The sequence below is a fragment of the Bison bison genome, unplaced genomic scaffold (genome assembly GCF_000754665.1).
Source record: "Bison bison bison isolate TAMUID 2011002044 unplaced genomic scaffold, Bison_UMD1.0 scf7180017864352, whole genome shotgun sequence".
In the NCBI taxonomy this organism is placed as follows: domain Eukaryota; kingdom Metazoa; phylum Chordata; class Mammalia; order Artiodactyla; family Bovidae; genus Bison; species Bison bison.
Genome location: NW_011494924.1, coordinates 3,962,671 through 3,973,926, shown reverse-complemented (window position 1 = coordinate 3,973,926; position 11,256 = coordinate 3,962,671). Strand labels below are relative to the sequence as shown.

General features: G+C 48.3%; 1 protein-coding gene across 2 annotated transcripts in view; it reads right to left on the bottom strand.

Annotated features, from left to right (window-relative positions):
• TBXAS1 (thromboxane A synthase 1 (platelet)) overlaps nt 1-11,256 on the bottom strand; it is a 173,616-nt gene that overhangs the window by 54,913 nt on the left and 107,447 nt on the right. Inside the window, exons 6-10 of one of the 2 annotated variants that reach the window (XM_010854945.1) lie at nt 11,059-11,147; nt 9,163-9,243; nt 8,923-9,071; nt 7,201-7,331; nt 1,750-2,064 (exon numbers count right to left, since the gene is read on the bottom strand). In XM_010854945.1, the coding sequence (XP_010853247.1) occupies nt 1,750-2,064; nt 7,201-7,331; nt 8,923-9,071; nt 9,163-9,243; nt 11,059-11,147 (765 nt within the window). The remainder of the gene's footprint in view (nt 1-1,749; nt 2,065-7,200; nt 7,332-8,922; nt 9,072-9,162; nt 9,244-11,058; nt 11,148-11,256) is intronic. The other variant, XM_010854946.1, reaches the window with a different exon arrangement.

Below are 11,256 nucleotides of genomic sequence, written 5' to 3'. Positions count from 1 at the left end.
CCCTTGGACTGCAAGGAGATCCAACCAGTCCATTCTGAAGGAGATCAGCCCTGGGATTTCTTTGGAAGGAATGATGCTAAAGCTGAAACTCCAGTACTTTGGCCACCTCATGCGAAGAGTTGACTCATTGGAAAAGACTCTGGTGCTGGGAGGGATTGGGAGCAGGAGGGAAAAGGGATGACAGAGGATGAGATGGCTGGATGGCATCACCGACTCGATGGATATGAGTCTGAGTGAACTCCGGGAGTTGGTGATGGACAGGGAGGCCTGGTGTGCTGCGATTCATGGGGTCGCAAAGAGTCGGACATGACAGCGACTGAATTGAACTGAACAGCATCCTAATATACCTTCAGCTCCCCATTTTTCTCTTGCAGAAATGTACCCCAACTATCTTTGTTCCTTCCTCCATCCCCATCTCAACTGAAAACAAAAACACAACTACGTATGAAATAGGATGAGATGGGTGATGGGAGGAGGTGGTAGGATTATTTGAATTCATGACTTGTTGAGACTCCCTGCCCAAAGAATATTGATTAATAGATCAATGTCAACCTGGAGGGAAGACTTGTCCTGTTCAACACTTTAATCAATGACTTGGATGAAATAGGAGACATGCTGAGCAAGTCCCAGATGACACAAAGCTGGAGGAATTATAATATGACAGATGCCAGAATCAAGATTCAAAATTATTTTGACTGACTTGAGCAGTAATAAGGATAAATATAAACTCTTGCATCTAGGCTCAGAAAATCAATAGTCCAAGCAATGGATTGGGGAAACCTGGCTCGGCAGATGTCAAAACATCACAGGACTTTAAGTTGACCACAAGCTCTTGGTGAGCCAGAAGTTGAGGCAACTAGTAACACAGTTAACACAGTTTTCAAAAGAAAAGCTAACCTTGCATCAAAAAAAACCAAACTTTTTGGCCAACCCAATACTTTCCCCAGTGGAAAAGGAAGTGGAATTTCCTAGGAATCAGTTTTCAGCTCAATATATGAAAAAAAAATTCTGACAGTTCCTATAATGGAACAGCTCTCCTCCCAACATTGTGAATGTAATAGTCCTTACATCATCAGAATGTATTAGAAAGGATTCTATTATGGTGGTCTTCCTTTGAAAGCACAGATTTTTTAAATGACTTTCTTTAACAGCTCATAAGTTAAAGCAATGCACACATAAGCCTCCAGGAAAAAATGATGTGAAGAAGTAGCCGAGCTCTGCACCCTAAAGTTTGCTTCTGGTCCAGCAATGAGGAGCCCCATCTAGAAGGAATATCTAGAATCCAGCCCTGTTTCAGTCGCTCCATCCCCAGACCCCTTCCCTAGCACTCTCCCCATCTCCATTCCTGTGTTGACTTGGCCTATCCTTAGGCCTGCTTCTGTCTTCCACTTGGCTCCATTTTCTGGCTGACTCCCACCTTCCTGAGCATGGAGACTCTGCAGACAGAGTGTTGGGAAACCAGGTCTCCTTCCCTTTCCCTTACCTTTGACCTCTGACTGCCTGGGGTTCTGCATTTTCCCTGAGCCAGGCTTGGTTCATGGACCATCCCAGGCAGTGACGGCATGTAACAATTCTTTTTTCTTTTTCCTCCGTGTTGTTCTGAGTACTCCATTTTACTTGTTAACCCAGAAAGATGGAGAAGTTGGGCCACAGCATGCTTATACACTTAGAATGTGATTTTAGCAAGATGGTTATCAAAAATAAGTTTCACTTTGATGAACACAAAGCCACATAGATGACTGTACTTACATGTTCCTTGCTGAAACAGTCCACCTCTTCCAGAAGCTTCTCTTGGCACTCAGGGTTGGTGGCCAGGAGGTAGGTGGCGAAAGAGAGAGTGTTGGTGACAATCTCGTAGCCGGCGATGAGGAAGATGAAGGCCTGGCCCACCACCTCATCCACACTCAAAGGCTTGGACAGGGGTCTGGGTGAGTGTCGCCGGGGAGGGTTTGCTGGGCATTTGGTGGCAGAAAAGACCTGATGGACGATGTCAAAGTTCTCCATGCCCACTGTGGCAGCAGAATGGCGCACATCCTGGACCATTTGGAGGAAATCTCTCCTCCTCTAAAGGAGGAAAGAAGAAAACGCACATTTGGGCCTTAGAGTCACATAAGAGAGCGCTCTCATAGCACAAAAGAAGACGAGCACACGCCGCTTTCAAAGAGTCAATAGGAACGAGGATTTTCTTTGCGGGATTGTCTGAGATGGGGGAGCCTAGGACCCCACCCTCCCACCGTCCCTCATTACAGCACCGAGTGCAGCCAGCAGCGGGCTGTGTTACTGCGGGTACAGCATGAGGCCGTTCTTGCTGGGCTGATTCAGGAAGATGTTAAGCCACTTTGGTAAGTAGAGAGAGCAAGTTGCTGAACAGTGTGTATAGCAGAACCTCATGTCTGTAAGAATGGCACCTGGACAATGTCTGTGATTACATGTGTCCACGTGTAGAAAATGTTTAGCAACATCCTAGCCAGCAGTTCCCTGGTGGCTCAGACAGTAAAGTGTCTGCCTACAATGTGGGAGACCTGGGTTCAGTCCCTGCGTTGGGAAGATCTCCTGCAGAAGGAAATGGCAACCCACTCCAGTATTCTTGCCTGGAACATGCCACGGACGGAGGAACCTGGTAGGCTACAGTCCATGCAGTTGCAAAGGGTCGGACATGACTGAGCAGCTTCACTCACTCACTCACCCAGCTGTACATGGTGAGCTGAAGGAGCTGGGAAAACCAGGGAGGTGTTTATTATTTTCCTTTATCGTGTTTGTATTGTTGGTTGGTTGGGTTTTCTGATAATAAAGCAATTCAAGCATTGTATGGAATTAAATTAGGGGCTTCCCTGGTGGTCCAGGGGCTAAGACTCTGGGCTCCCAGTGCAGGAAGCCTGGGTTCAATCCCTGGTCAACGAAGTAGAGCCCACATGCTGCGACTAAGAGTTTACATGCCGCGACTAAGGATCCCGCCTGCCCTGGAGCAGCCAAATAAATAAATATTTAAAATATGAATCAAAGTAAGTGCTCCATTGTTCACATCCCACCCTCCAGGGTGGACTTCTGTGTCTAGTTTTTTGTCACAGCAGGGAGTCCCCCCCACCCCCACAGGACCTGGGGGCTGGGAGGGAACTCATCTGAAGAAGCCTGCCTTCCAAGTCTCCAGCCTGCATTTTGCTCATCCTCATCAGGTTGGATCCCTTCTAGCCTCACTAATCTCCTGCCCCACTTAAGTTAGAGCTTTCTTACCATTTCCCCCTCCTTCCTTATCAGTAGTTTGCAGATCCTCTCTATTTACACTACCCCTAAGTGTAACAATGGAGTGTTTATGTATTACTTTAGCGCTGACACTGCTGGTAGCTCAGCTGGTAAAGAATCTGCCTGCAATGCTGAAGACCTGGGTTCCATCCCTGGGTTCAATCCCTGGCTTGGTAACATCCCCTGGAGAAGGGAATGGCTACCCACTCCAGTATTCTGGCATGGAGAATTCAGTCCATGGCATCTCCAAGAGTCAGACATAACTGAGAGACTTTTACTTTAACATTGACAAAGTGTGTTCCTGACACATCTCATCTTTGAACAGCTCTTGGATGTGATGAAGGATCACTGATGGGTTACTCTGTTCTGAAGTCTATGGGACTCAACACCAAAAGGGCAAGTATTAGAACCAAGAGAAAAAAATGATCACTTCAAAGTTCTTGACTTGTTGCATCATTTTCTCAGTCCTTTGGCTTCTGGACTTCTATCAAATCCGTAATCTATGTCACACACATTAGCATCTTTTAAGGAGGTTGTTTGAAGAAGGAAATGGCAACCCACGCCAGTATTCTCACCTGGGAAATCCCATGAACAAAGGAGCCTGGAGGGCTACAGTCCATGGGGTCGCAAAGAGTCAGATACGACTTAGTGACTAAACAACAACAACAACAACAAAGGTGGTTGTCAGGTCACACAGGGTTGCTTGCATCTCCAGGGCAGGATCCTGTGCCCCACCCCCAACCCCACCCCATGCCTGTACTGGGCCAAGTACATGTTAGGTTTGCAATCAACGACTCCACAAATACTAATAAACCTGCCTTGTCCTAAGTGTATTTTGAGGAAGGCTGTGTTGGATTTACTCGTAACTGCATGCTTTGGAGCAGGAATCTTGGATCATGAGACCCTTAGATCATGAGACCCTTGGGTCGTGACCCCCTTAAATCATGAGACCCTTGGGTCATGACACCCTTGCGGCTCTACTGGTTGGAAGTTGTCTTCTGCGGAGATTCCAGTGGGGCTTACAGCTCAGCCTGCGGGATGCAAGAATCTTGAGACTCAGGGAGGCAGAGCCCCACATACTGCCAGCCTGCTTGCATAGGATTGGCTGAGAGGATGGCCCTTGCCCCCCTCTTTCCACCCTGGCCCTGCTCAATCTGCTTCCCAAACAGCATCCACAAGGGCTGACTTTCCCCAGCTTCCTTCCTGTTGCCTGGGCAACATCTGAGACTCTAACCCTGGTCCCAGGGCCAGGCACGATGGCATGAGTGGGAGGTGAGCTCTCTCGGCTTCCAGATGCCATTCAGGGACCCCAGAGCATCCCAGGCTCTCTCTTGACCCGCCCATTTGAAACTCCTCAGATGCTATATGGTTGCGATCCCCGAGGCTTGCTTGTGGCTTTGCTGGAGTCACATGAGGACAATGGTGGAAGGGAGGGTGAAGCCACATCCACCTCATTGGATCTACCCTAGGGCAGAGCTGCAGCTGGCATCCTTTCCTCTCATCCTGGCCCAGCCAGACTGCTTCAGGGCCGCCGAGCCTTATAGAAATCTGTCTTAACCTCCAACCCCAGAGGCCAGAGGAAAGGGCGGCTCTCTGGGGCCTGTGCACTGGAGAGGAGCATTAGTGTTGATGGGTTCCTTTTATTTGTGCTGTATCACAGAGGCTATTTGAACACTGCCCATTTAGGCCTGCAACAGTGCTGGTTTATGGTTATATCCAAGAAAAATACGCACCCTGATAGATGTAGGTGTCTAATCCACCCATTGGCGAGAGCTTAGAAAAATATTTACCTTTTAACATCTGTGCTGCATTTTCCACTGCGCAAACACACATCTGCTTGATGGAATGTCTAAGGAGTTTAGATGGGTTTAAAGCAAGTTTTCTTAGTAACCATATAGCTCTGTCTTGACATGGGCAGTCCTGGATTCATGGTTGGGAGGTTTTTCTCAGATCAACTCGTTGTTTGAAACAAATAGCTCTTGAGTTTAAAAAAGGAAAAGCTTGAGGCAATCCTAGTAATTGGATCTTTAATAACCCTTCACCTCTTAGCAAGCTATTTGGTGCAAACAGTTTGAGAATTTTCAGCCTGATTCCTCCACCAGTGGGTTTCAGGCTGGGGGTAGGAGGGGTGTGTGACAAACCTCACGCACATGAAGGAAGGCTTTCACAGTAGTATTAAGGTTTGAAAATGGGACTTTGCTCATCGCTCCTTCCCCAGGCTCAACCTGGAGGAGCACGGACCTGGATAAGAATGTTCTGTCCTTTCAGATGGCAGAGCTGGGCCAAGGACATCAGGAACTGATTCTTCTCATACCTCGAAGGGTGGCAGGTTGGGTTCCCAGAGGTATGGGCCAAAGGGCAAGCTTGCCTGCACCTTCCCCCACCTTCTGGACAAGGACACCTTTGCTGCACAGTGTCCAGAATGTGAAGCTGGGCAAGTAGAGGCTACTCCATGCGACTGGCCACTAACTGACTGCGTCTGCCTTGATCTCATCTTCTGCCATCACGGCGACACTGGACCACACATCTTCCCTTGGTAATCTCTCTGACCTGCCCAGTCTTTGAGAAAACACTTAAAAAATTAATTTTATTTATGTTTTAAAATGTTTGTTTATTTGGCGGTGTCAGGTCTTAGTTGTGGCTTGGTTGTCAGGTGGAATGTGGGATCTTAGTTCCTCGAGCAGGGTTCAAACTTGCATCCCTTGCATTGGAAGGCAGATTCTTAACCAATGGACCACCAGGGAAGGCCCCTTTTATTTCTTTCTATTTTTGGTTGTGCTGGGTCTTTGTTGCTGAGTGGGCTTTTTTCTAGTTATAGTGAGTGCGGGCTCGCTACAAGAGTAGGGGGTTACTCTCTAGGGATAGGCAGGTATCCCTTTGAGGTGCCTTCTCTTGTTGCAGAGCACAGGCTCTAGGGCACAGGGGCTTCAGTAGTTGAGGCACTTGGGCTCAGTAATTGAAGCTCCCAGGCTCTGGAGCACAGGCTTGATAGTTGTGGTGCACCGGCTGAGCTGCTCCATGGCATGTGGAATCTTCCCGGACCAGGGATCGAACCCACGTCCCCTGCATTGGCTGGCGGATTCTTTACCACTGAGCACCTCAGGAAGCCTCAGCAAACACTTTTAAAGCTACATCTTATGCAAGCCAATTCAGGAACAGACGTTTCAGCCCTGCTTTTTCCTTTTCAGCAGTTTCCTTGACTAGAGTAAGGCCCATAAAGAATAGTATTATACATGCACAAGCATATCCAATATTGAAACTATTTTCCTTAACACTGAACATTCCTATTTCTATTCTCAGCCAAGTTCAATCAATAAATATTTACTCGATTCCTACTGTGTGCCAAGCGCAGGGCATATCCACAAAGGGGAAAGAAATTTCTAGTTCTCAGTGAAGCACGCGAGGGCCCTCAACCATGCGTTTTGCCGTAACACCCTCCATCCCTCTGTGCAGAGAGGGATTGTGGGATTGGTGACAGCTGCCTGATCTCCCCTCTCAAAACGATGCTGCCATGCTGTAGAGCTCCATCTTGCTGTTTTTCAATATAAAGAATATACTGATGAAAAGCACATGTGGGCAGCTTTATCTAGAAAATTCTCTGGGGTGGCCATAACCTGTGCTGGGGGTGATGCTTGAAATAAGGCGGCCTGTGAGCTTAAGGGGAGGGCAGCTTTAATTCTACTCGCCTGGGTCAGAGGGTGGACAGATCGCTCTGGGCTGCTGCTCCCCGCCGTCCTTCCTGCCTGCTTTCACCTCTCTCTCCTTTTTTGTTCCTCCTCAGCCTCCCCCCACCACCCCCCTTCACTCTCTTGGCTGCCCCGGCAAGCTCTAAGTGCTAGGCCACTGAAGGACAGCATGGCATGAGTGTGTGGGGCTGGGAGGGGAGGGAGAGAAAGCAGACAGCGGTGCCAAATTAGCTTCTATTCCATTCCGACGCCGTGTCCTATTAAAATACGTTACCTCTTCGGCTGCTTGCTGGTCCCGCAAGGCAATCACATTCCTAATGAGTTTGTTAAAAAAGCCATTCAGTTCATCTCGGTTCTTATTGGGCAAAATCCGGGCCAGTGGGACCATTATGGATGGAAATGATACTTGAAAGAGAAAAACAAAAGTGGCATTGAAAAGAGGGTGAGAATAAACCAGGGCTATTAGATGTCTGTTGCCAGGAAGCAAGCCCCGGCCTTGAATTAGTCTTTTGAAGGCCTGTCTTCCCCCTCTGAATCGCCGCTGCTCAGAGCGGGGTTCTCCCTCTGGACTCCTCACCCTTCCTTGCACGAAGTAAGCGCTCGATAAACGTCTATACGATGGAAGTGGGGCTTCAATTGAGGGTCCACTTCCATCTGGCCCTCAAGCAGCCAGTCTCATGTTTATAAGTTAATTTCCCTAGTCCTAGATAGGAGGGTCCAAGATTTCTGTATTTCATCAGGAAAGAAGAGATTGCAGGCCATATTTCAAGTCTTAGCAAGCGGTGGAAACCGATCTCCTTTTTTAACTTTCTGGTCATTTGCATTTTTTGTTTTTTCCTTTGGATCATGTTCCCCAGAGCTGCCACTTATTCCCTCCTGGATGATAGCCTGGACCACGGGGCCAAGCCTGTCCCTGGGGAGTGCGGCTCAGTTCAGATTCTCAGCATTCACGGTGGGTCTCCCGTGCACAGGCACACGTGGGAGCTGGGGGAGAGGACCCTTCTGATCCATGCATGTCTCAGCAGGCTCTGCCCATCTTTGAGAGCAGGGGCCTGCACCAAAATGACACAGCAGGGAGGGAGAGCTTGGAGGGGCAGCCACCATGGGAAGTGGACCCACGTGCCCTGCAGTGCACAGGATGACCTGTGGTTGATGGCAAGGGGAACCAGTTCCCCTGGGGTATAGAGGGTGAGGGGCGACCCTCTGTGCTTTGACTGCCATAGTGACGATTGCTATACAGTGTCAGTGCAGAGCATGGAGGTGACAGGGGCTTCCACAGAAATTGACTTGGAAATGGGAATGAAACTGACCAAGGAAGGAAATAGAATTTACCAGCCCAGCAGAATGGTTTGGAATTATGGCAATACTCAATAACCATAGTAACAACACTGCAGTGCTTCCATAAAAGCAAGAAGACACCAGAATTGGTCACCTCTAAAATAGAAATGAGATCAATGGACTGGTCTCCCCACCACTGGGTAATCTGCTAGTCACCCATCACATGGTTTCCAGTTCACTATGTGCTAGCCTTCAAGCAGAGTAGTGTTCTAAAGAGGGCTTTGCTGGAGGGGAGGAATATGTCCTAGAAAATGAAAGGTTTTAGGTTCCCATCTTGACTCTGCCTTTCCAGCCTCAGTTTTCTCATCTGTGAAGTGGGGAGGAGAATGCCTTCCTCACGCGGTGGAAACAAGCACTAGCAAAGGCAATGCAGCCGGCCTCAGCCCTGTGCACCGCGGCTGTGCTCACTGCGGCCGATGAGCTGAGCCAGGCCTGACTGTGTGGGCAAGTGGCCCCAGGCTGGTGCCGAGGAGCCTGGGCATCTCCAGGGAGACCAGGGCTCTGCAGGGCAGACTCCACAGGGTGACTCTGAGAGATGCCCCGAGTGTCCTTTTCCTGGTGGCAGGGGTGGAGTCCCGAAGCTACCCAAGGCCACTGGGGTACCACGGGGTCTGCCCAACTTGCCCAGTTTAGCCCGGTTGGCAGGAGCTGCACTTACAGAGTAAAACCAGGAGAGGTTTGGGGATGGAGGATGCAAAGAAGCGCCTGCAGTGCTCCACGAAGGGGTGCTCAGGAGCCTCCTGGGAGTTCACTTCGGTGCCAAAGGCAACACTGGCCACCACATCTGTGGTGTAGCAGCAGTAGGTCCTGCAGGGGGGGAACCATTTGTGTTTAGGAAGGAGGTGGCCACTGGCCTCCCCATCCACCTCCTCCCGGAGTACACGACTCCACCATTTACCTGCTCAAAGCGGGGCTCCAGCAGACCTGGAGTGGGGTGGTAGGAGAGGAACCCTCCCCTCTACTACGTTGGGGTGAGATCCTGGGAGGACGACAGCAGAATTCAAGGGGAGTGTGTGTGTGAGTTCAGTCACTTCAGTCCTGTTCAACTCTGCAACCCCATGGACTATAGCCCGCCAGGCTCCTCTGTCCAGGGGATTCTCCAGGCAAGGATACTGGAGTGGGCAGCCATTCCCTTCTCCAGGGGATCTTCCCTACCCAGGGATCAAACCCGGGTCTCCTGTGGTTTCTGCACTGCAGACAAATTCTTTATCCACTGAGCCACTTGGGAAGCCCATTCAAGGGGAGACATAAATACGTAACAGGGAGCCAATCTAGACAAAGATGGGGTCATCCCGACAAAGTCAAATACCAAGAAATACACTTTCCTTTTTCCTCCCCGTGAAGGAGGGAAAACACTTGACCCAGAGTCTCTGTGCTTTACTCCAAAGTTGTGCGGAGCCCTTCCAAGGCCAGGGATTGATGTAGATAGAGCAAGTTGTGATTGATGAAATTATTAATAGCAAGCTGATTGTTTAGTTTTATTAACTCTGTCTCCCTCTTCCTCCTAATGGTTTTACAGTTTTCATTGGAGCAACAAATAAAAAAACCAGGGCCCTTTTACACTCAAATAAACATAAGACAAACTTTGGGAGCAGTTTCATGAACATATGTATATTATTACAGGAAACACACATTGCACTTTAGAAACAAACAGAAGGAAAAGTGTCTGGCAGTAGCTCCAGAAAAATTAACCTCTTAGGCTCTAGGAAACCTGCCCCTCGAATGGCCATTTTAAGCTCTAAGAGAATAATCTTTTTTTGTTTTCTTTGTAGGGGTAGTTAAGTTGCTTCTAAAAAGGCTAACAGCTGGGAATTCATATCCTTTACTAATGAAAGGGTCTATTTTTGTGGCTTGACGTAGGTATACACTTAGTTCCTCTTCTTCATAAATTCTATAACCACTTATCATTAAGGACTACATGACATCTTCAGATGACGTGTTTTATTTTGGCCTCTTTTACTGAGAACATCTCTACAATTGATTACATATTTCCCGGTGATAGCAAAAAAACAACGTGACTGCTGAATGTGATTTCATCTGATCCTAAACATTGACGATGTAAAGGTTTTAAGAGTTATTAATTTTGCTTTTATGGCTGCTGGGCCAACTGAGCAACTGAGTAACCAACTCAATGAGTTGGGTGAAGCCATACCCTCACCCAGCTCATGCATGTCATGACCAGAGAGAATGTGGAGGAGAGAATTTTGTAAACAATATGGTAGAATGTAAATGCTGGTGATGATTATGTTATGATTTTATTAACATTGATAACGAGAGCAAGTTGGCTTCTGGCTGATCTGCTATTTGACTCTTAATCTGATATAAACCATAATTTAGCAGAGGTCAATTAGGCAAAAAGCCAGACAATCAGTCGTTTAAACTGAGCCTCCACCACTAAGTCATGGCTTCCAGGCTGGGGGCAGGGGGGCCCACAGTTTTTCTTGAATTAAAACTGCATGGACTGTGTCCTTCCAGACCCTGTCCTTTCTGCCCAGACATATCTTGCCCCCTACTGGGGCTACAGAGGTTGGAGGGCACGTCCCCTCACAAAGCACGCCCTCTCGGGGTTCCCTGCACAAGTCACAGCCCCCGGGGCTTCATTTGTATTTGCTTCACATTTTCCATGGGTCTCATTTCTTCTTCTTAGTCTACCCACACTTTTTGGAGCTTGTGAGCATTTCCATAGTTTCTTGGTCCCAAGATAATTGTTCAGCAATTATGTACAGTTACAAGAAGCAGCAGTTCAAAAATACGATTTCTCATCATTTATAATATAGCCATGCGGTGCCCTTACCTCTGGATGTCAAAAGCCTCCCCAGATTGTGCGTGACGCTCTAGGTGAGCCAGAAGCACATCGCAGGCCCGGCTGATTAAAGGAGTCATCTGAGAACAGATAACAAAGCTGCAATTAGGACACCACGCAGAGAGCACACCTAAATTAGCAGCAAATGAAGAGGTTACGTATGGTGCTTCCTGCGAAAATGGTTATCAT